This window comes from Polypterus senegalus, chromosome 8 (assembly GCF_016835505.1).
Source record: "Polypterus senegalus isolate Bchr_013 chromosome 8, ASM1683550v1, whole genome shotgun sequence".
NCBI lineage: Eukaryota > Metazoa > Chordata > Cladistia > Polypteriformes > Polypteridae > Polypterus > Polypterus senegalus.
Genome location: NC_053161.1, coordinates 149,605,521 through 149,631,591, shown reverse-complemented (window position 1 = coordinate 149,631,591; position 26,071 = coordinate 149,605,521). Strand labels below are relative to the sequence as shown.

The 26,071-nt window shown below is 39.0% G+C and overlaps 1 protein-coding gene across 2 annotated transcripts in view; it reads left to right on the top strand.

Moving 5' to 3' along the window:
* tph2 (tryptophan hydroxylase 2 (tryptophan 5-monooxygenase)) overlaps positions 1-26,071 on the top strand; it is a 177,411-nt gene that overhangs the window by 146,075 nt on the left and 5,265 nt on the right. Inside the window, exons 10-11 of one of the 2 annotated variants that reach the window (XM_039761916.1) lie at positions 25,208-25,303; positions 25,465-25,598. In XM_039761916.1, the coding sequence (XP_039617850.1) occupies positions 25,208-25,303; positions 25,465-25,598 (230 nt within the window). Of the gene's footprint in view, positions 1-25,207; positions 25,304-25,464; positions 25,599-26,071 lie in introns of those variants that run through there. The other variant, XM_039761917.1, reaches the window with a different exon arrangement.

The window sequence follows — 26,071 nt, the reverse complement described above, 5'->3', positions numbered from 1 at the left end:
TTTTGATTCAAGGCTCTATTTTACCATTGCCCCAGGAGTCTCCATCCTTCCTCTAGAACCTTCCTTGGCTTTTAAGGTGTAAAGAGAATGTTCCAGGGGTTTGTAGACTGGAGAGCTCACTGTTGCATCACCCATCCAGCCCCCTTTGTCAACAGAGTAATATGCTAGCTACTGCAGTACAGTTGCTGTCCATGACCACCTTCTGTGTTGATACTGTGATATTGCTTGTGATTACATATGTGTGCTAATCCACACTTGGGGCGATGATCTTTATGTGTATGCAGATTTGGATATAATCTGTGTATTACATTATGCATTGTAAGGGCATTCAAAGTTTGGTGCAACATTCGAGGAATGCTTGCATCTGACATATCCTAATCATCACTATTACAAAGCTACTTTCTCCCTGTGGCCTAAAAATGTAAGGTTACCAATACTTTAATCTGATAGCTCATGGATTCTTCGTGTAGATGGATTAAGCATGTAACATAAAAGATTTGTTACAAATAATATTCCATCTTTGTCAAATCAGCATCATTTTATGGGTTCTTTGTTATCCAGCGTTTTGAAAACATTGCACCTTTCCCAGGATGTGTGTGCCAACCTCTGTCTGAACACCATCTTCTGGCAGGTCCTAGTGAGGTAGGGCAGCTCACAAGCTCTCCTAAATCTTGGTAACATTGGGAATAGTTTCCTAAATTAGGAAATTGATCAAATAATGCTCTTATTGCTAGTCCTAAGAGTAGGGCCACACTTGCATCACTCTGAAATTCTGAGTCAGTTAGGAAAGTTTTTCTACTCTTGCTTAACTGATCTTTTATAAAGCTTTTCTAGAGGCAATTATTTATGGAAGAGGAGACCTTTTGGCTCCTTTGGTAGTTGTGTTTTAATCCTGTTCCTGTTATAAAATGGTAGGTGAGTTGGGATTCATTCAGGTTATCAAGGTGAGGTGGCTGACAAAGCAGATAACAAGCTTGATGACCGCCTCTCAATTGTTCCACATACATTTTTACATTCTAATTAAGTTGCTGTGGCCTGTGTGTGTATATACTTTATATTTAATCAGTGACCATTTTATTAGATTCACCACATCTTGTAATCTTGTAATATCAGAATAGCCAAAATCCTTTGAGGCATGGATTGAAAAATATTCTGGAAATATACCTTAGGGATTTTGGTCCCTGCCGACTAACTGGTGGGTCAAATTATCAAAACATCCACCCTGAAGAAACCTCCAGAATGTTTATCACACACCTAATTTTAAAAGGCATCATCAAAAGCGTCAGAATGTCAGAGGTTAATTGAAATGATTAAAGTGGTGAACTGTCAGTTCTATTGGAGGTGAATATGGTAGTACTAATTGTAATCGTTGGCCTGGGAATTTGCAAGTGGTATAATTACTACCTTCAAGGGCTGGGCCTTTAATTTAAGCATTTAGATTTCAGCAGTCATACCACATGCACTCCAGAAGAGGTTATCCATCCCTAAACCTAGCAGATTCAGGCCTGACCAGTACTTGGATGGGAAACCATCTAGGAAAAGCTTGGGTTTCTGCTGGAAGAGGTGTTGGTGAAGCCAGTAGGGGGCACTTACTGTGAGGTCTGAATGTAGATCCCAATTTTCCAATTTAGTGATGGGGGACACTGCGCTGTAAAAATGGTGCCATCCTTCAGATGAGAATTAAAACCAAAGTCCTGACTCTCTGTAGTCATAAGAGATCCCTGGGCATCCTTTGTAAAGAGTAGAGTGAACCCCGATGCCCTAGCTATATTGCCCACCATGGCCTAGTCATTCTGGTAGCCTAATCATCCCCTGTCTATGATTGGGTCTCTCTCTCACCACTTCACTACCAAATAGCTAATGTGTGGTGAGTTTACTTTTGCATCTAGGTGGTTGAAGTGGCTTCCCACTTACTATGAAAATCACTTTGCATAGGAAGAAAAGTGCCATATAAATGTAAAGAATTATTATTATCATTATTATATTTGCACAGCAGAAGTCTATATTATATATAGCTTATAAACAAACTCACCTTTACAGATGGAGGACATGTTTTGTAATTCAAATGGTCAAAATGTAATATTGCTGTTTTTCTGGAGGGGTTTTATGTGCAGGACATATCATAAACCAACTTGGGCTGTGTCATACAATGCATGGGATTCATGCTTTCATGATGAGCTTTTTATTATTTTGAATAGAAATGCTTGGAATTCTCTCCCCTAAACTTAGAGTGAAGCTTGTTTCTTCCACACTATATCTACAGTATTAGTAATATTGTTTAACATTTATAAAACATTTTGCAGTGATGTGGATGGGCATATGTCTCAGAACAAACTTCATCTGGGGCTTTTCTTTGCTTATTTTAATTTATGAGATAAGATGGCAGTAGAAATTTTCAAAAGAGTAACTGACAGGCAGAATGAGGGCAGATGTACAGTGGTTTGCAATTAACTAGAGACAAGATAAATTCCTCATTGAGTATTAAGACTATACATGAATTCACAATTTTTTTCATTATAAACTTTGTTAAAGAGATTTTGCAGTTTTCTTCAGTTTCGAAAGGATGACAGGTTGGTCCAGGCACCTAAACTAGCGTCTGGCTGACCTTCTTAAAATTCGTATGAGTGTTTATCCATAGTGGTGGCCTTATAGAAGTCTGTTTAACATCATGGTGCAGTGTGGTCTTTTATCTGTCTCTCTGCTGGCATTACGTGAGAAGATGGTGTTCAGATGTAATTTATATTTACTTTAATTAACCAGCATGCCACTGCTTCTATGAACCATCTGCGAAGACCATCCAGCATCTCCCTAATGCATTATTTTGCATGTGCTTTATACACACTTTGGTATACATTCATTTGTAATGTGTATGTATATGTCACCAAACTTGCAAAGCTGAATTCTGGGCTTGGTTCATCTCATCTCGGGAGCACAGTGTACAGAGCGGGGTCAGAACTCTGAATGGAGCACCAGCTCACGGTCAGAGTCACCTATGACCCTAACTAACATCACATCAACTGAAGAAAAGCCACAGAGATGAGCAGACTCCATACAGCTAGTGGGCCTGAACCGGAGCTCAGAACTCTATAGCTGTGCGAAAGAAGCTAAGCAATGTAACAAAAAAGCTGTGTTCATTTCTAATATATGACAAAAACTATATATGACACAAAATACAACACTTATTTTCAGAATATGTTTTTTTTAAAGTATGAATTGGGTTTTTACATTCCTTGCTGTACCCCGTGACCCTGTAGTTAGGATTTAGCGGGTTGGAGAATGGATGGAGGAATGGATTCCTTACTGTAATACGTTTGCTGCACAAAAGTGTACACAATTTAAGTGAGAAGTTTCAAGCAACTTTTACATTAGCCATGCAGTTTATGAAAACATAGCAAATGTAATAAACTGCAATTCAACTGTCAAGATTTCTAGAAGCCCAATGTAAAATACAATTAAACATATCCGGTGGCGGATTTATGTATGGGTGACATTGACAGCCGCCCAGAGCGGCATCTTGGTGGCACAGGGTGCTCAAACAACAAAAATAAATAAATAAATAAAATAAAAATAGTAAAATTGAAGGGCATGTGCTTTGTGTATGTACACAGATGGCTTCTGTTTATGTAACTGTAAGGATACACTATTGGGGCACAGAGTTGGCAAAATCGACCCCCATCATTACTGTCTGTGTGCTTCATGCAATTAATAATAAACAACTTACATAATAATGTACATCTAATTTCAATGCCAAACCTTATTTTTATCATAAGTATTTGTGCTTTAGTCATTTCATATTATTTTTGTATTGGTATTTAATTAACTCCATTTAATGAATGCCTTTAAATGATCTCTCCCTCTATCGAATATCTGTATCCTCTCATTCAAATTTAGGGTTGTAGAGAGGTCTGTCAAATAATATTGACTAAACACAAAAATATTAAAGACTGTCATCCCACTAGATAAAAAGCACTACTGCTTACATTTTTTGTTCATGGTAGTTGACCATTGAGCTAAATAAATAAATGAAGTGTCAAATTCATATGCCAATAATATATATCTTGCACTGTTGATTTATTTATTTATTTATTTATTAAGTACTTCAGTTCAGAAATGCTTTTTTTTCAAGCACTGTTCTGGCTGGTGCAGTGCCTGTGTATAAAGTATAAATTCTGTACATCACATCCATCCATCGATGCATCTATTTCTTCAGCCTGCTAACTTCAGTACAGGGTCACAATTAAACAGAGTGCAAGGTGGGAAGTCAACACTCAGTCATATTTGTGTGTTTGGGCGATGGGATACAGAAGTATTTGCAGAAAAAACTTGTATCTTTACACTTAGTGTGCAACAGCCAAGAACTGAATCCAGCATTAAAACCTACTCGCCTCCATCCAACCCAGGACTATATCTCTAATGTGATTGTTTATGTTAACCTTATGAGCTCAGACTTTCACATTTATTCTGCCTGAAGAATGCATAAGGCCAGATAAAGCTAATGACATGGCGATGTTACACTATGAATGAACTAGTAAAGTATATCGATAGTAAAAGGAGCAATTACCTGATTAAAGGGAAATTCAGTACTTTATGTATGTGGCGTGAACCTACATTGCGGGAGATTCAATTTACTAGTATGGTGATGCAATATGTATGCTAAGATCCAATGAGCATAATTTTGTTTAGTCCATAATGTGAATTTTGGTTAATTCCTGTTGGTTAATTAGAATATTATTAAAATACTAGGGGGCTTTGCTCGACCCCCCCCATTACCCCCGGAAAGCGTTTTTTGTCAGCCACTTCACGTCTCTGCCGCTCGCGTTGTAGTGTGCGGGGTTTAGGGGCTGAACGCACGCTAAGGAGATACTGTTGGATCAGCTGCTAGCTTGCTGCTGCTGCTGCTTCAGCCTACACCAGGCCAAATGGACTTTCTCTTCAAAAGTAAATATATACATAAGTCCTAAATCACAATGCAAGAAAGAGGTTTGCAGTAAACCCCGTCTTGTAAATTGACAGTCCATAAAAAATCTTTATTAATGGAAATTTAGTAACAAAAATAAGAAAATATGCTTGAAAGTGCAAAAAGAGGCAAAAAGAGTTATCAATAAGGCAACCTGAAGTCAAAGAAACAAAGCAATATTCACAAGAAAAACTCTACTCTACTATATTATATGTTACAGGCTCCACAAGCGGGCCACAGCAACAAAAATGACAAAAGTAGCAAATCCCGAACTGTATGCGAACTTCGCCTCCACCAGAGGATGCGCTACATTTATCAGGTCTGGAACTGAACTCCACCAGCCTTCAATGGTGATGTAATCCGGGTCTTTAGCCCTGAAGTCTTCTATCTGTGGAATAGGTAAAGTGGAGCAGAAATGAGAGCACATCACTTTCAGTTTGTTGTCCAAGTTGCGTCTCTTTATTCACATTCAATAAAATCATTATAACCCTGCATAGATAGATAGATATATACTTTATTAATCCCAAGGGGAAATTCACATACTCCAGCAGCAGCATACTGATAAAAATCAATATTAAATTAAAGAGTGATAAAAATGCAGGTAAAACAGACGATAACTTTGTATAATGTTAACGTTTAGCCCCCAAACCCAGGGGAATTGAAGAGTCGCATAGTGTGGCGGAGGAACGACCTCCATAGTCAGTCAGTGGAGCAGGACAGTGACAGCAGTCTGTCGCTGAAGCTGCTCCTCTGTCTGGAGATGATCCTGTCCAGTGGATGAATTGGATTCTCCATGCATATATATTTCACTATTTTATATTCACATTCTAAGGTGTCTTCCCAACACCTCTTCATTCCACCAAGAGTCGCAATAAACACATACACATACAGATGTGCATACAGTATGTAATCCCTAGCCTCTAGGGTAATATAGAAAAACATTACAGAAATACTGTATTTAAAACCAGCTACTGTATGTCCTGTATTAAATTATATGAAGAAACAAAGTTAGTTTCTTCATTATACTGTATAACTTTTTTTTTTTAATAACATTTCTAAAGGTATGAAACAACAGCATTAAGCATTAACCAAAAACTTGCTTGGTTCAATGCTACTCTTATCATATTTCAAATACTTTCATAAACTAATTGTTTCATATTCATACATGTATAACAGAATACAGCAATAACTATTCACCAAAAAACATCTCAGCCATTCTATAACTTATTTATACCTAATACAGTTTACAAAATATAACTTTAACAAGAGTACCAAGTGTTTAGGAGCCGAGCAACTATTTAAAAACATGCTGATGAGGAGAGGTACAAAGGAATTTAAGGTGGCCTAGGATTACGACTTTTTTCGTAGGCTTCAGGGATTCTAGTGTTAAGTGGATAGGACTGTCAAGCTTTGTTGTGCTGAATGGCCTTTTCTCATCTATTTTTTTCTAAATATCTAATAAGCCAGGAAAGAAATCCTGGCTATAACATAACACTGATAAAAGTATGTGACATTTTACTCATCATCGCTTTCATCTGTTGTAGAAGTTGTTCATCAGTCTTCAGCAGCTCTGATCCAAACCAACAGCAATATACTCATAGTTAACTAATACTGTTAGAGTATGCCTTCTAGTCTATCTCATACATACTATGACACATATGTTGTATGATTTGTCAAGTAAGAAAGACATTAATTTGTTGGTAAGATCCTTACACCAACCGGTCATGTAAAGGGAGAGTGGCGACATGTTGCATTTTGAATAGCTAATGCAACTAAGAATCTCATGTTACTCTCTGCACATGATAGTAATAACCCTATAAACATATTATGTCCACACGATGGTGTGCAAGTCTCAGCAGTTTTCGTTTGGAGGTCTCATTACTTACCTTAACTTACTCTCCCTTGTGTTCTTTGGAAGCGAAAGGGTGATTCCACAAAGAATTTAGAATTAGGGCATGTTGCTTGTTTCTTGATTTCTATATTTTTCTTTAGAGCTTTGACTTTAATGTTCACTTCTCTTTGCTTTTGCTATGAGACAAAAAATGTGTCTGAAGATTTCTTTTGAGGAAATGAAAGATTAAGGGCCTTGTATAGAAACATGCTACTGCTTCTTCTTACACTAAAGTTGGGATTAATAAAACATAAACTTGCTGTGGAAATTGGCTTAACGTTCTAGAAAGTTTTAACCATCTGTAAGTCCTATGCAGACTGCTTTAGTGTTGGCATTTTAGCGACTCGAGGTGGCAGAACAATGAAGTGAGCAGACAATCTCATTTCATTGCACATTACAATGATTCATCAGTCCTAGTCTGATGCACTCATTTTTTACAGTTGACTGACATTTTCTCTCACTACAGCCATCTTCAACATTTTTAATAACATCAAGTGCATTAGCTGTTAATTGCTTTAGCCTGCCTATTTCGTCTGTAAAAAGGGTGTGCTGTACGACATAAGTGGCAATGGCAATGTTACCATCACATACATCATGACCTTGAAGTCTGTTTCCCATATTAATATCCACCGTAGGAAAAGAATAAGCGTTTGTTTGTGAGACTTTGTTTGTTTATGTCTCTGTCATTCCAAAAGATGGTGCATCACAAACATTTTTTACTAATAAAATGCATTGCTTTTGTCACTCCAATAGATGGTGCATCACATACATTAACACTGCTTTTATAAATTCTGTATCAAATAGCATACAAAAGAGACATATGCGTTGCATGGTGCATTACTGAGGTCTGCATTGATAATTTAAATTTCAACCCATCGTAAATGAGTAGCACAGCTAGTTTGATAAATGAAGAAATAGTGGGTTCAGCCAGACCATCGATCAATAACGTTAGTTGGACACATTTGAGCACCACATATTAGCTGTAGATTAATTGAATGAAAGTGTTTTCTGTTTACAAAAGCAAATTTATTGCAAACTGCCTTTTGATCTTGCTTTTCTCACTCTGACCATAAGGAACATAGATTGGTTGCAACTTACTTGGGACTTGGGGTCCCAGCATTTCCCTGCTTTTGCAGCAGATAGTTAATGCATACTGGCACAGCAAACTCTGAACTTGCCTGTATTAAAGCATAATCAAAGAAACTTCTGCTCTCTGGAGCAAGTTTGTGTGTTTTATAAGTCATTGTGAAGAGTTAGAGGAAGCAGATGCAAAAAGGAGTTCACTTGGTGTTATTTATTTCCACTTCAAGTACTGATTACACCAGATGGCATGATATGGTTCAGTGATGACTGTGAGATTCCTGACCAGTTATGCCAGTTCAGACCAAAAAGTGCCCATTACCCAAGAGTTGTTCAAACCTTCTACAGAACTGGGATAACATGATTTCATTATGATGGTCTCTGTAAGGTAGGCTCCATTTCAGTGCACAACTCCAACAGGATAGCTCTTGGAAGTCTGAATTGGCATATAAACCAGCTACCATCATGAGCCAAGAACACACTGCGATCCCTAAAAACTCACTCCCTGCATGGTGAGCCACACTGCTACACAGCCCCACAAAGGTCTGCCACATTGTGATGGCGCAGAATTGCATACCATATTGCAGAAACATGTACCTGAGATGAGCCAAAAAGAGTGGACGGTTGGTGCAGACCTTGTCTCCCAGGGCATCAACACAATGCCAATTCAAAGACATTTGGATGTTAGTTGTAAGTCCAATGTAAGGAGAATTGTTTCCAGTGCAACACTGACAAAATAATCCTTTTTTTTTTTGCTCCCTCAACACAGAGAGACCAGCAAAAAGAATATATATATATTTTTTTGCTGTCTCCACTTAAGTCAGTAATACCTCAAAGTTCACATTCACTTTGGGAAACACCCAAAGCCTGGTCCAACTTGGAAATTGAGCTAACTGTACTTAGAATAACGAGTTGTAATTACATCTATTGTGTTTATAGTGTCACATCCTGCGATGTCAGCAACACAACATAAGCGGTCATGTGATGATACACGGTGTATTGTGCAAGCAGGATGGTAACTGTAGCTTTGTCAAAATAAATCAAAATGCAAAACAAACCACTAAAACAAAACTGAAAAATGGCAACTATTAGTCTGGTGTATTAAAAGGCATTGAGAGAGAGAGAGAAAAATGAGAAAATGAAAATGATCAGAGATTGAAAGCAGCAATAGGAGAACACATGGGTCAAATGCACAGTAGATTCTTACTGAAATAATCCTCAAAGCCAGAACTGTAAGCCAGAAATACGTTGCCATGGTCCTAACCTGTTTAAATTGCTCTCAACTATCTCTTAACAAAGTCATTTGGCCTTGGAAGCCAAGAGCTGTGTGGTGCCATCTTAGATAGACTGGAAATGATAGCACCCTTCATCACATGACCTCTGTGTCTCATGACCAGCAACAAGCTTAACAACCGTAAACAATAAGGTTGTATCTCCGCAAAAATATTCACTCAAGGCTGCAGCAAGAATAACACAAATAACACAAAATGGTTTCTCCAGGAGAGCAACCACATAAATAAAAGTGAATGAAAGAAACTGCACCCTAGGATGAGAGATGGTGTTCCTAGTGCTCTTGCATGATACAATTTCTAGGGTTTCCTTTGATCTTTCACAAAGTTCAGACTTGAGGTGGTGAGCAGGGACGTCTTTTATGGCAGCAGTGTGTCAGTATCACTTGCAGCGCTGAAGTTGGCCAAAATGGAGAGCAACATACTAGATTAATAACCTGGTGGCGCTCATGCTCATAGCACATCAAAATAATGTCAATATAAACACAAAAAGAAGGTAAACATAATGAATCAGTACCTGTGCTAATAGGAATCAGACATACATGGATAGCTATGGAGTTAACTAGTGGGACGGGACAGTGTAACTCCAAATTTTCCAGAATATGACAACTTCAAACCAAGTGAAAGCATACTAAGTTTAAAATTACAAAAAACACATAGAATCGTTGAATATTTAAAAATACAAATCATTGCAATATTTTATTTTTAATTTGATTCCTTGGGTTAGTGGAGATTTCATGATTGCTGCCATGTTCTTGCTGCGACACTGCCTGCTTCTCTGCATGTAAGTCGTATACCTGGTAATTCATGATGGCTTGCTATTTCATTTCAGAAAACTGATGCCCGAATATTGTGAATATAAAGACTAAGAAGGCATTGGGTTATTATTTATTTAGCAGATGCCTTTATCCAAGGTGATTTACAAAGCAAGTTAAATACAGGGTGGTCTAGATCTAATTGTGCAATTTTCATTATGCTATAACTTATTAAGTTTATTACATAGAGAATTCACAACTGAATGGAGGGACATTACATGGAAAATCAGTGAATTAATTCCATGTAAGTCCATTCTCGTTTATTACAAGATATTTCAAACAATTCTTTTGTCTTGCATTGTTTTCCTGCATTGCATTAAAAGTTGCATAACTAGATCTGGACCACCCTATACATGCAAGCATCACAAGCAACAGAGGACAAGGTAAAAAATAAAAAACAAATACAATTGCATTAGAAAAACTACATAAATACATGTGAAGCCAGAAAAGTACAAAAATCATTTGTCATTTTGTTAGAGAGAAACTAAGCAGTTCCAAAATATTTAATAAAAAGATGTGTTTTCAAAATAAGGGATGCAGCCCATGTAACATTACTGGAGTGACCATATTAAGGTCAGCGCATGCATCCCACTTTTTTCTGAGATTTGGATACTGAGAACGTTTAGTGCAATATTCTTTTGGTGTAATTCTAATAGCAAAAGATTTACCCTTTGTTTAGGGACTTTGGTTTTTGGATCAGTTTTAGGATTCATTTGAACAATTCTTTTGACTTCTCAGTTCCAAACTTGGCATGTATTCTTACCACTTCATTGCCCCTAGAGTTTATCATTAAAAAAAAAAACCCTTCAAGCACAAGAAGTTCACTGAGGCCAGTTATCAAGGACCTGTTCTCTGTCAGATGTTGGCCCCTGGTGGCACTTCCTACATTCAGGCTATTTGCTGGTCCTCTATCCCCAGTCTATTGCAAAAATTCAATTTGAGTTAAAAGTGTCTGCTATTATGTGCATTAAAACAGGTAGAAATACCATTCCTCCAAAGGGACTTCATCATTTGTCTTAAATTTTGTTACTATTGCCAGAGCATGCAACTAACCTCCAAACAGTGTCCTTTTGTTCCCTTGTCTGATAAGTAATGCTTATATTGAGTGCTGTGTCCCAAGTCCACAATACAGCTTTGTTTTTGTACCTTTTCCTAAAATCAGGCTTTAACCTTTTGTAAAGCTCTCTGTTTGTTTAGTCCACTCTGCCTCCACAGTGTGTCATAATGTTCTCTCCTGTTATTAGGGATCAATAGGTTCTCTTTTTCTTATGTGAAAAGTCACTCTTTTATTAAGACTGACTGCACCTTAGATGGTTATTCTTACATACAGATGATGAGGGGAAAAGTCTGCAAGACACCGAAGGTAAGAATGACTCATTAGACCTGTAGCTGCAGTTAATTGCAAGTGCCCACAGAGTCTGTGCTCTTGTGTTGAATGTGTGACATTACAGAGCATTGAGTGTCATTCGCCAGGGAAATAAGGAGAGAGGCCAAAGCTAGAGGTTTGGGTCTCAGGGAGGATTAATGACTTGCGGCTATAAGACTGTACTGGCGGAAAAAAGTCAATACGAATAACAGGTCAATACCTGATGTGAAGGATTAAATGTGGTAGCCTGAAGAAGGAAGAGTAGTAACATTAAATATGAAAAGGACACGTTTTTAGTTTAAAGAAATGGACAACCTATATTTTATAGCATCTTTCAATTGTAATGACTGTAACCTCAATGAAACTGAATTGGATCAAGTGGATTTTACAATGCTTTGTGTGTGTGTGTGTGTGTGTTGTGGGAGATGGCTGGCAGCTCAGCACGACCGGGACGCCCCTGAAATGGAAGGATGGGGGTAGACAGCTAGATTTGGACAAAACTCTAGATGGCAGCTCCCCTGGAGTGTAGCGGTGCCTGTAGCAGTGCCCCAGGTTCCCACAGGGCATCCTGGGACTTGGAGTTCAGTTTCTTAGCCCTGTTGGGTGTCATAGGTGCCACCAGGGGGTGCTGTGAAAGGTCCTGGGGAGTCATGCTTCCCTTATTGCCCGGAAGTACTAGAAAGTCATGAGAACGGAAGCCCCAAAGTACATATGGGCTGTTTAAAGACCTGGAATTCTCCATCTGACCCAGAAGTGCTGGCTAGTCATGTTGGAGGAAGAACAGAAGCACCTCCGGGTCATGGACTATATAAAGGACTGCTGTGAACCCAGAGTCGGGTGGAGGTGGACAAAGCTTGCTGGGAGGTGTGGAGGAGAGAGAGAAAGAAAGAGAGAAAGAGTTATATTTATTATTTGATTACTTGCCTGTTTGTTGGTGGCTGTGGTGCTTAGAGGGCACTGTACAAGAAGAAAAAAGAATTAAAATAATTTTTGTTGCTTTTACCTGGTGTCCTGAGTATCTGTCTTTTGGGTTTAAAGGGGCAACAGTGCCACCTAGCATTCACAGTGTATACACATATATATTTAAATACAGTATTTTATATATTTTATAAATATATATATATATATATATATATATATATATATATATATATTGTGGTTTCTGAACCTCATCAGGACCCCCACCCCCAAAAGGGGATGACACACTGAAGTGTGACTGCCACCTTTGTGGAGGACTTCTTTTCTGTCGTCGAGACATCCACAGGTTCGCAGTGCAGCAGGGGTTTAAAATTGAACTGGAGTTGTCCAGCAAGGTGGGGGACATATCCTCAAGTGAAGACCCGGGACAGCTGGCAGACTTGTCCATGCAGTTGCTCGCACCAACAGTCTCCCCAGATCAAACACCCAGTACAGACCCACACAAAAACGAAATAGCAGTAGGAGGTGAGCTGCATCGGACACAGAGGAAGCAGCGGCTGCCATTCAGATGGAGTTTGCTCGCCTGCAACAAGTCAATAACACCTTGAGCTTTGCATTCAAACAAGCCCACGTTGCAAATGACCCAAACTTTAAAACACCACATTTTTTAATTAAGGATGGTTTCCTGTATCAGGTGATTTCTGATTGAATGGGCAACAGGCATATTGAGTAACTGGTTGTGCCAAGTGGGCATAGGGAGAAGGTTTTAAAAATTGCTCACAGTCATGTTATGGGGGTTCCAAAAAGAGTTCGGAAATATCACTATATCCTCTTTAATAAAACCCCTGTGTGCGTCCAGGTGTCCGTGTGTGTGTCTTTTGGTGAAGTGCACATGTGCGAGGCTTGGTGCGACACGCACGACCGGCATCGTGGACGCACACACACTGGAAGCTGAGCACACAGTGAATGAGCGCGGCCGCGCATGATAAGCAAATAAAGGACTGCATTGCTGGGGAGAGTGCGGATTGGGTAGTCGCGGCCGCGCACATAAAATCCATTGCTGGGGAGACGCCACACATACTGCCCCGTACATGTTTACTAACTAACTACTGACAACATGCCACCCAAAAAAAAGGACACGTCAAGTAGGACAAAAGACAACACTCAAATCGTATATAAGCAACATCTCCTGGAAGAACGGTCAGCTCAGCAAGTAAACATCAACAAAAGAAAGGCTGAAAGACAAAGACAAATACGAGCAAATAGATTGATTGTAAAAAAGAAAATGAGCGTCAGAATATTCCCCGTATTGATTTGGCTCTATCCTCTACTAATTTACCCTTTACCATAAGAAGACGATAGACATTAGACGTTTTACAGATGTTGTTGTCAACGTTGTAGATGGTCCTGAACAAGAGTGTTTACAAAAAATGTTGTCTATAATGAAATTTTATTGAAAAATTTCCTGAGGTAAAAAATAAAAACATTTTCCTAAATATCTTCTTCAGATATTGTGTATTACAGATTGTTATAAAGTTTTACACTAAGGCAATATTAATTACACTTACTGTATTGTCATATACATTTCTATTTTATTTTTAATATTATTTTACTTTAGGCTTCTTGCAAAAATATTTTTAACAAAAAAATTAAGACAACAAACAGAATGAGGTCAAGGTCCCTTGCCATTTAATATAGACTGTTCCTAATAATGTTTATGCAATACTGTTCTAGCGCCCGTTAATGTAACGGGCTTAATATCTAGTATATATTTATATATATACACACAGTGTATCCGGAAAGTATTCACAGCACATCACTTTTTCCACATTTTGTTATGTTACAGCCTTATTCCAAATTTGATTCAATTCATTTTTTTCCTCAGAATTCTACACACAACACCCCATAATGACAACGTGAAAAAAGTTTACTTGAGATTTTTGCAAATTTATTACAAATAAAAAAAAAACAAGAAATCACATGTACATAAGTATTCACAACCTTTGCCATGAATCTCAAAATTGAGCTCATGTGCATCCTGATTCCCCTGATCATCTTTGAGATGTTTCTGCAGCTTAATTGGAGTCCACCTGTGGTAAATTCAGTTGATGTGACATGATTTGGAAAGGCACACACCTGTCTATAGAAGGTCCCACAGTTGACAGTTCATGTCAGAGCACAAACCAAGCATGAAGTCATAGGAATTGTCTGTAGACCTCCGAGACAGGATTGTCTCGAGACACAAATCTGGGGAAGGTTCCAATGAGCACAGTGGCCTCCATCATCCGTGGAAGAAGTTCGAAACCACCAGGACTCTTCCTAGAGCTGGCCGGCCATCAAAACTGAGCGATCCGGGGAGAAGGGTCTTAGTCAGGGAGGTGACAAAGAACCCAATAGTCACTCTGTCAGAGCTCCAGAGGTCCTCTGTGGAGAGAGGAGAACCTTCCAGAAGGACAACCATCTCTGCACCAATCCACCAATCAGGCCTGTATGGTTGAATGGCCAGATGGAAGCCACTCCTTAGTAAAAGGCACATGACAGCCCACCTGGAGTTTGCCAAAAGGCACCTGAAGGACTCTCAGACCATGAGAAACAAAATTCTCTGGTCTGATGAGACAAAGATTGAACTCTATGGTGTGAATGCCAGGCGTCACATTTGGAGGAAACCAGGCACCGCTCATCACCAGGCCAATACCATCCCTACAGTGAAGCATGGTGGTGGCAGCATCATGCTGTGGGGATGTTTTTCAGCGGAAGGAACTGGGAGACTTGTCAGGATAAAGGGAAAGATGACTGCAGCAATGTACAGAGACATCCTGGATGAAAACCTGCTCCAGAGCGCTCTTGACCTCAGACTGGGGTGACGGTTCATCTGTCAGCAGGACAATGACACTAAGCAGACAGCCAAGATATCAAAGGAGTGGCTTCAGGACAACTCTGTGAATGTCCTTGAGTGGCCCAGCCAGAGCCCAGACTTGAATCCAATTGAACATCTCTGGAGAGATCTTAAAATGGCTGTGCACCGACGCTTCCCATCCAACCTGATGGAGCTTGAGAGGTGCTGCAAAGAGGAATGGGTGAAACTGGCCAAGGATAGGTGTGGCAAGCTTGTGGCATCATATTCAAAAAGACTTGAGGCTGTAATTGCTACCAAAGGTGAATCGACAAAGTATTGAGCAAAGGCTGTGAATACTTATGTACATGTGATATCTCAGTTTTTTTATTTTTAATAAATTTGCAAAAACCTCAAGTTAATTTTTTCACGTTGTCATTATGATGTGTTGTGTGTAGAATTCCGAGGAAAAAAATGAATTGAATCCATTTTGGAATAAGGCTGTAACATAACAAAATGTGGAAAAAGTGATGCGCTGTGAATACTTTCTGGATGCACTGTATATATATGTGTGCATATATAAGAATATATGCATATGGTACAGTACCTGTAAAATAATACAAAAAGTACACAAAACATTTTTATCCCTATTGGGGCACAGCAGTAGTACGCACCTTTGCTTCCCTTTACGGGGATCCAACCTTGGATTGTAGAAGCTCCATCTCCTCTGTTCTCTAGTCAATGAGTGACGCCTCCTTCTGAGCAGCTGGACTTTTAAGGTCCTGGGACCAGAAGGTGCAGAGCCAATTGCCATCACTGGGCGATTTCTCTCTGTGGAGGTAAAGGAAGTCAACACAGTGGTAGTGCCCCCTCTCAGCCCACAGTGGTATTACATACCCGGGGGGAACGCGGATGGTGACCCTGTGATGTACATATGTGACAAAACAAACTGATGAAGTTGTAAACAAAAGAATTGTGAGTCCGACAAGTTGTTGCTGAGAAAATTTAAGGCAGTGTTTCTATCAGTGAGTTTTCAATACAGCTTCACATGGAACATATTGTGTTCAATAAACATAGAGATATCCAAAATGAACAATTCTACTTAAGCACAAATCTTACAATGGAATTGGAAGAGTTTAGATATATGTGAAAATCAATCAATCTTCTTCCTTTTCATCACATCCCAATTATCAAATGTGAGGCTGGATGTGCTTGATCAACCTTTTCCATTCAGCTTTGTCCTGCACCTCCTCCTCAGTCAAACCAGCAAATTGACCCAACTTGGTGCCAATCCCAAGCCAAAGGGTTAGTGTCAGGAAGGGCATCCGGCTCTAAAACTCGGCCAAAACCTCAATAATGCACTCAATCCATTTTCTTAAATCACGACTAGATCATCTGTAATGTTGTACCACATGAGTTCTGAGTTGAAAAAACAAAGAGTTTCCTGAATTGGAAAATTATAAACTAGGTCTGCAGGGCCAGGGGCAGCAAGCATTGTGACACTTCTCTGTTGAGCCTAAAAGCAGGTTATTATTAAGGACAAAATAGTTCCATTGGAGAGCATGTGGAGTAAAATTAAATAAAAAATCGATATAATCTAATTTACATGCAGAAAATTGTAATAAGATATTCAGACAGTTTTGTCACCTTCAGTTTGTGGAAGTTTTTAATAATAAATAGAAATGCGAAGAAACTTATTGATGAGAAATTAAGAAATTTTACTATCAACCAGTTCATTCTGGTATGCGTTATCTACAACCTTTGTTATTAAATTAGTGACCTGTAAAGTGGGATTTTTTGGTACTCGTGTGTTATAACTCCGCCGCTCAACTCAACACTTCTCCATTTGGAGAGATGTTATACTTAATTACATTAGAAGCTTTGCTGCAGAAGTAATGTTTCAAAAGTCTTTAAAAATTTAATTTTACGTATTCTTGTTTTTGGTTCATAAATAAACAAATGTAAAAAACAAAGTTTTTCTCGTGCCTGTGGTGTGACTGTAACACCCAGGTACCGATTTTTTTTTTTTAAATTCATAACAATTGTTACCATTTAATCATCTCAGATGTTTATCTTAGTATATCTGGGTTACCATTATCAAAATTGTGAGTCTCCATAGTATACTCTCAACATCTCTGAAGATGTGCATGTTGGGTTAATTGGCAATTGACCCTGTCGTAAGTGCTGGTGTGGCGGGCACTGTTATTTGACTGGCGAACTGTCCAGTCCATTTTTTGGTTTGGGAATGTTATATTATGTCATATACAGTATATAACAGACACCTCTATCCACAGTGAAGTATGAAATTAAACCATTATACATACAATTTTAGCAATGTGAATGTATAAAGTTAATAAGCAACAGACAACAAAATTCAAAGTGCTGCATAGCCAATCCTTGCTATACAATGCTACTACTGTATGACCAAAAACGTTTAACAAATAATGAAACAATGTATAATGGAGCGCTTCTCTGAATAGAAATAGAAAATTGTCATAATGTACACCAAACATAATAAAACACCTTCAGCTTAAAGTCAAAGGTAATACAGTGCATTGTGCCAGTAAATCATTAAATGAAAAAAGATGGTTAATAAATGACAGTTAATGAAGCAATTCTTCTCACCTTGAGAACACAGAGGCTCTGGCTTGTTGTGGCTGGATGCTTTGAGGTAAGTGGTATATTAATTATAAGAAGAGGTGTAATGAACAGGATTATCAAGACTGTCAATGTCTCAACTTGAAAAAACATAAAAAAAAAGCAAACACCTTCCCGTGAAGCTAAGTGGAGCACCAATTTGAGACGCTGTTCATAAAGGCTAACACTCATGCAGCATCAGGCGTGTGCAATTTGCTTTTGTGAAATGTCCTTCTTTTACTTTGTGAAGCTGTACATTTTCATTCACATTATTCATTTATAATCATGATCATTCCATCCACATACACAATATTGATATTTTAAGAAATTTTATATTAATAAATACATGCATTCTTAAATGTGTTCTACAACAAGATGTTTCCATAAAATAATAAAGTTCTGTGGAGAAATATTGTCATTAAACGTGATGAGTGAAACAAGCCAGTTTTGAGTCTGCGATGCTCTCACTAAAATATGTTTTGCAGGAGATTTTGTATTTGTGAAATGTATAACTCACTAAAGAGCTTTTTTCTTAAGTTCTATGTTTTTTTGCGGTATAAAAGAAATAATATTGCTACCTAAAGCCTCATTGGCACTTCCCATTTGCCTGTGCTCTTTTCTGCAGCTGCGTAACGGATGTAATCCGTACCACACTGGTAAAATCAATTCTATATATACCTGTTATTCACATCACTGCGGAGAAGTGCAGTATGCTTTTTAAAAATGTGACTTGATACTCATTTTTCTCACAAAGACACACCAAAATGCATCATCATGCACGTTACTGTCTTTTTCACGACCCCTAAAGTCGCCGATACCAAACCCACCTCCTTGCCTCCTTGGTCATCAGTAGTGTGTGAATATCCGGTTCCGGTGAGTGAACGCTGGCGCTGGCGCGACTTGCTGCCGCTACTCACCGGTATCCTTTTATTTCTCTATTTTATTTATTTATTTACTTATATATATATATATATATATATATATATATATATATATATATATATATATATATATATATATATATATATATATATTAACAATTTTAATCCCTTTCATCTTATATTGACACTGTTAGCGATCTGGCGATTTTGCAAGTGTCTGAGTATTTTGGGTCTAGTTCATCTTGCCTGTTTGTTTTGGCTGTGGTTTCCCACGGATTCATTTACCTGGCTGCTTGGCTTACCGGTGTGTTTGTCTGTGATGGGGCCTGGTAGGATTTGCATACTGCTTGTGCGGGTTTGGATTTTTATGTCGTTGGTCTTTCGACCTGGTGCTGGACTTTACCAGTATACAGCTGACAAACTTCTTCGACTTCGTTTTCATCTGGCTGCTCCACCGCCGGCTGTGCTACTTCTCCACCCGGACACCGCTCCCCTCCTTCGCCGAAAGTACATCCACCGGGGCTCTCGCCGGAACTTTCACCATGACAACTCTAAACCAATACCATCCTTTTGGTCTACTTCTCATCACTCTTCACGGATTTCCGACAGGGCTGTTAACCACAGTGTTTTAGCCGGCCTGACCAGGTCGGCTAACACTTCTGTTCAGTCTGACAGCACCGGTGTCAACTTCGGTCTGCTTAACATCCGCTCGCTTACAAGCAAGGGACATCTCATCCAGGATCTCCTCACCGACCGTAAGTTTGACTTTTTGTGTTTGACTGAGACGTGGCAACAGCCCAATGACTTTTTGCAGCTCAACGACTCCACTCCCCTGGGGTTTGTTTACACCTGCCAACCTTGCGAGTCCGGCCGCTGTGGAGGTCTCGTGGTAATTTATCGCGAGAATTGGAAAGTCTCGCCGTTATCTGTACCTGTCTTCATTTCTTTTGAATCCGTTGTTTGTCAACTCTCAGGTCCTGTTCCAACTGTTATTGCTGTTATTTACCGCCCTCCAAAGTCTACAGTACTTCTGTTTTTATAAGTGATTTTACTGATCTGCTGACCCATTTGGCTACTGTTTCTCCTAATATAATACTACTGGGAGACTTTAACATTCATATGGACAATAGTAATCATCCTCTTACCAAAGACTTTTCATCTTGCCTCGATAGCTTGGATTTTAAACAATATGTAAACTTTCCCACTCATACTAAAGGTCATACTTTGGACCTAGTTTGTTGCTCTGGATTTACTCCTCTCAACTGCAAAGCTGATGAACTGTTATTCTCTGATCATTTTCTTCTTTCTTTCAATGTCAAAATGACCTTTTCTATAACCAAGATCCCTCGAACCATTTCTTTTCGGAATATTAAGAAAATTAATCCTGATATCCTTTCTTCTGCTTTCTCTAGTCTTTTGCATTTTAATGACTTGTTCACCCAAGAGGATTTGGTTACCTATTATAACAATAGTCTCAATAGTATTTTAAATTCTGTTGCTCCACTAAAAACCAAATCTGTATTATTCTTTCAGTCAGCACCTTGGTTTACATCTGAACTCGGGCTTCTGAAAGCAAAAGGTCGACGGCTTGAACGTCTCTATAAGAAAACTGGTCTTACTATCCATAAGGAAATGTTTAATAATCATGCTTTGTATTATAAGGAGTGTATTAACCTAACTAAATCTGCATATTACTCTACCATTATTCGTTTAAATGAGGATTCTCCCAAGTTACTGTTTTCACTGTTCAATTCTTCGTTCAGGTCACCAGATTTTTTTACCTGCCCACCTCTACTCATCTTCCTTTTGTGATTCTCTAATGTTATTCTTCATTGAGAAAATTCACAAAATACACCAAGATCTGGCCTCTGATGTCTCTTGTAGTTCTCCTTTGTAATCCCACTCCCATCACACTGTTTTTCTACTTTCCAACTTCCCTCTGTCACTGATATCTCAGATCTCATTTGTAAGTCAAAACCTTCTACTTGTCAGCTCGACCCCATTCCTACAGTTCTGGTTAAAGCTTGTTTACCCTCCTTGCTTCCCCTCATATCTGCTATCATTTATTCTTCACTTACCACTGGAACTGTTCCTACTTCTTTCAAAGTTGCTGACATCACCCCAATATTGAAAAAAACGGGTTTAGATCCCAATAATTTTGATAATTTTCGTCCTATCTCCAATTTACCATTCATTTCAAAAAGTCTCGAGAAGATAGTTGCTGCACAGATCCACTCATATTTAACTAATAATAATCTGTATGAACGGTTCCAGTCTGGCTTTCGCCCCTTTCATAGCACTGAAACAGCACTTATAAAAATAACCAATGATCACCTTATGGCAGCTGACTTCGGTTTACTTTCCATTCTTATTCTTTTGGATCTGAGTGCAGCTTTTGACACTATTTCTCACCCCATTCTACTTAGTAGGTTAGTCTCAATCGGTCTCTCTCATACTCCTCTAGCCTGGTTCAAGTCATACTTGTCTGATTGTACTCAGTTTATTCGATTGAAATCATTCACTTCTCAGTCCTTTCCTCTGGTCACTGGCGTCCCCCAGGGATCTGTCCTGGGGCCCCTTCTTTTCATTATCTACCTTCTCCCGCTTGGATATGTTTTTCGTAAATATAATATTCAGTTTCACTGTTATGCTGATGACACCCAGCTTTATCTGTCCACCAAACCTGATTCTGCTCTACCCCCATCCTCCCTCACTCTCTGTTTAGTTGAACTAAATACATGGTTCTCTTCTAACTTTCTGAAACTCAACAGCAATAAATCAGAGCTTCTCCTGGTAGGCTCTAAATCAACATTATCCAGAACTAATAGTTTTTCTATTGCTATCAATAACTCGCCGGTCTCTGTTTCCCCATATGTGAAAAGTTTGGGTGTCATCCTTGACAGTACTCTGTCTTTTAATTCACACATCAATAATGTCACTCGGTCTGCTTATTTCCAGTTGCGTAACATCAATCGTCTCCGTTCCTTTCTTACTCCACAGGCCACTGCCATTCTTGTTCACAGCCTTGTTACTTCTCGGCTTGACTATTGTAATTCACTTCTTTTTGGTCTTTCTCAAAAATCAATTCATAAGCTTCAACGTGTTCAGAACTCTGCTGCCCGTATTATCACCAGGACCCCTTCTATTCACCACATCACCCCTGTTCTCCAGCAGCTCCATTGGCTTCCGGTCAAATATCGCATTCATTTTAAAATACTTCTGTATACATTTAAGGCTATTCATCACCTCTCTCCTCCATATCTCTCTGATTTGGTACAGATCATCATCCCATCTCGGTGCCTCAGATCCTCTTCTTCTCTTTCTCTTTCTGTCCCTGTCCCCCGTCTTGCCACTATGGGGAGCAGGGCTTTCAGTTGCTCTGCTCCTCGACTTTGGAATTCCCTACCTCCTGAAATAAGAAACATCACCTCTTTCTCTCTTTTTAAGTCTAGACTAAAAACTCACCTATTCAAAATAGCTTATCCCACATAACTTTCTCCATTTTCCTATCTTGGAACTGTTTTATGTTTTATGTTTTTATGATCTTGTAAATTACCTGCTCTTTTGCCTGCTTTTTATTTTCTTACTTTTATTATTATTTTTACTGTGTACAGTGTCCTTGAGTGTTTTGAAAGGCGCTTTCAAATAAAATGTATTATTATTATTATTATTGCTGTTACATTGCAACTAACTGTTGAAGATATACAATTTTTTTTTTCACTAGATTTCTTTACTGTATTTACCATATATACTCACATCTAATTTCTCCCGCGGATAAGTCGGGGCTTGATTTTACCGTATAATTCCCGGTGTTTTATAAGTCGAATGCGGAAAACTCACACTATTTATGCAAGAGATTATGATATGCTACACCCACCTGAGAGAGTAACAACAGAGCACACTTTTTTTTTTACTATATATTGTGCCTGCGTCACCATGTGGTAATACCCGAACTATTCCGAAGTGACGTTTGCACTGTTTTCTGTATCTCACACCATTATACACCTTTATCGTAAAAAAATCCCTTAACTACGATGGAGTGTTCGATCAGAAGAAAATATGAAGATGGTTTTAAATTAAACGTCGTTGAAGTGGCGAAAGAAATTGTTAAGTGCGCTGCTGGTAAAAAATTCAATTTGTCTAAGAAACTGATGTGAGATTGGAGGAGGCAAGAAGATGTAAAAAAAATAAATAAATAAGTCGTATTTTTGAATGGTTGTATAAGTCGGGGTCTGATATTATGATCTAGTTTTTGGGTTTCAAGATCCGACTTATATGTGAGTATATACGGTAAACACTTTACTGTATTTAAACACAAAATCTCATGCAGGCACATGCAGAATCAACAAATATAAACACTTCCTGGTAAGAACTAAACTTTTTTCTTCTAGTTTAAATGGCACAAATTTCATCCATAAGCACATTTTTGCAGTTTTGTTTGCTGAGAGAAACACAAATTCAATTTTGCAACAATCATTTCGCTTATCACCAGCATCAGTGAAGCAAAAAGGTGCAGAAAGCAGGCCATTTCATACCTGGCAACCCCTGCAGTACAGTTAGACAGAAAGCAAAATGGAAAACTACAACTTAAACAAAACTGAAGCTGCTTGAGTCCAGTATCTTGGATTTTTCCTTCCCCGATATAATATAAATACATTTATTAAATGACCGGTAGTGAGCCTTGCAGCACCCCAAACTCACAGACACAAGTCCCAGGTGCAAATGCAAGTATTATTACAATAAAGTACCTTACAAATAGGCTTCTTAGGAAAATAGCACATTGTGACGATGCTGATCAGCTCCACGCTTCCGGTTCAATCTGGAAGCCTCTTGAACTCACCACCATCTGTAACGTAACCAAGGGATGATCCTAGCAGATGAGGACACATACAGCCAGACAAGGGGTAGGTGCATAAAGGTGCCAAAGTGCTGGTACCAGTAAATGATTACATAAAAAAGATGGTTAATAAATGACAGTTATTTTTCTCACCCTGAGAACACAAAAACTCTGGCTTGCTGTGGCTGGATGCTTTGAGGTAAGTCCAAATCAAAGTGTCCAAAGTGCAGTGCAAAATCTGTAATAAGTAAATAAATAACACAGTGACAATCTGTGAAGTTAAAAGCAAGACTTAAAATGGGAGTTAAAAACCACCAACACAGTCATCGGGGAAATGTACCTTTCCCTCTTGGATGAGCCCAGCACATCTCCCTCATCATCTCCCCAGCTCACCCATTGCTCATTCAGGTGGCAGAGACACTCGCATCTGTGGTCCTCACCAACATGACCCCTGTCTTGACTGCCACTAGCGGCATCGGCCAGACCACTTGGGGTCTTCTTGTCTTCCTTCTGTCTGTCTCCGGCGTACCTCAGATCCCTAGAGGGGACTCCACCTCAATCACACCTACTCCTCTTCACCATCAGTGGGGGGTGATCCACCCCTAGAGCGCTGATCCTTTGCTCCATCGTGGGACCTTCAAACACATTGCCTTTCACATACAACCAGGCTGGCTCATCCTGCCTCTCCTTCTATCCTCAGGGCATCTCCATCTTTCTTTGCCTTTTTCTGTCTCTCTTTCTGTCTCCCCTTCTACCCATGCAGGCTTTTTTTCTACCCTGCCACTCCTAATGGGGCACAGGTGTGTATGCGCCACTCCCTCCAAGTAATTAATGAGGTGTCTGCCTGACGCAAATACTTGCACCTATCTTTGTGATCAGGCAGGCAAATCCGCCACACCTGACACTGGAGTGAAGTGCATTCGTGCACCCACCTGCACCCGATTAGAGCCAGCACTTTGCATGGAATGATTATTTATTTAAAGCAGAACATCTCCACGGACCACTTAACACACACATACACGCACAGCTCTTCTTCCCCCTTTTTCTTCTCCTTCCACTGCAACTCACCTGAATGAAGTCAAGCAGCTTCTTTAATGTTGGACCCATAAGTACTTCCAGTGCCATAGCACTGAATGGTGGAAGCATGTCCAGGTCATGCAGAAGCCCCACAAAACAATGTGATCTTCTTGACCAGCACCCAAGGACCTTGACAGAGTTTTCCGTCAGGACCTTGAATATCATGGATCCCTGAAGGATGTCCATACTGGGGCCATGCCAAAGGACCACTGCCATCTATTGTACCGGGGAAGGAACTGCTCTTAACAGACGACCTTCCGCAGTCCATCCATCAATCTTCCACCCCTTGACTGGGATAATAACCAAGAACCATCCTGATTCTTATGATCAAGAATCGCCCCTCATCCCTGTCAGGTGGCCAGTCTATCCCTTAGGGTACTTACAATATACCCACACAAACATGTATTTAAATAAATTAACATGTTACTTGGGAAATGTTTAATCAGTTATGAAATCTGTATTGAAGAGGGTAAAATATTATAAAAGAAAATTCCTCACCATTGGCAGTCTACTCAAATGTGGGTTTAATTTCTATACGTGGGGGGCTGATGTCAGTGAACAAGGTCCATTGCTGTTATGGTGCTCAGATACATGCTTGCTGGTGATTATTCTTTTATTATTTTCAGTGCTATTTCTTTACTATAGAGTTTGGCCTGTGTAAGCAGGATGGACAACTCCGGGCCTACGGAGCAGGACTGCTGTCATCAATTGGTGAGCTGAAGGTATCTGAAGTTTATTTATTTAATTGGGGTTTACTTATTTAATCAGTTAATTAGTTCATTAATGTATACACTGTTTATTTAATGAATTAGATGATTACTCCTTGAACAATTACTATTAAGCTAACCTTCATTTAAATCTTTTTCTTTTTATAATAACTCAGCATTCATTATCCGATAAAGCCTGCGTGAAACCATTTGATCCAAAAACAACGTGCACTCAAGAGTGCCTCATTACTACTTTCCAAGATGTGTACTTTGTTTCGGAAAGTTTTGAGGAAGCAAAAGAAAAGATGAGGTAAAGAGAGTTTATGTCTTCTTCTCCCCTTTATTATTTGTACTTAACAATTTTTTTAATTCTTACTGTGTTTGTAGAGCCATTGTTAAAGCTACAGGTAATTATCATTTGATCAGACATTCTAACATATACAGTAGTATTTATTTTGAATGGAAGGGTTTCAGTCCACTCAAAAGCTCACATTTTCTCTTTTTGGTGAAGTTACCTTTTCAGCAGGTTTGCTCTGAAATAGGAGCATAACGTTATGTAATCTGAATGAGGTATGTTTTTTTTTTTATTATTGGTATCTTATGCCTATTGGCAAGCATGTAAGCCTCGATTTTTACTTCAGCCTATCGAAGGTTAAGAATACCTGCATACTGCATGCGTCACGTTTTTAGTATTTGAAAAAAATGTGTGTACGTTTTTCTTGGAGAGACAGTTTAGAACTACTCTTCCAGGTTCAATGCAAGAACCGTAACCAGGCATCACTT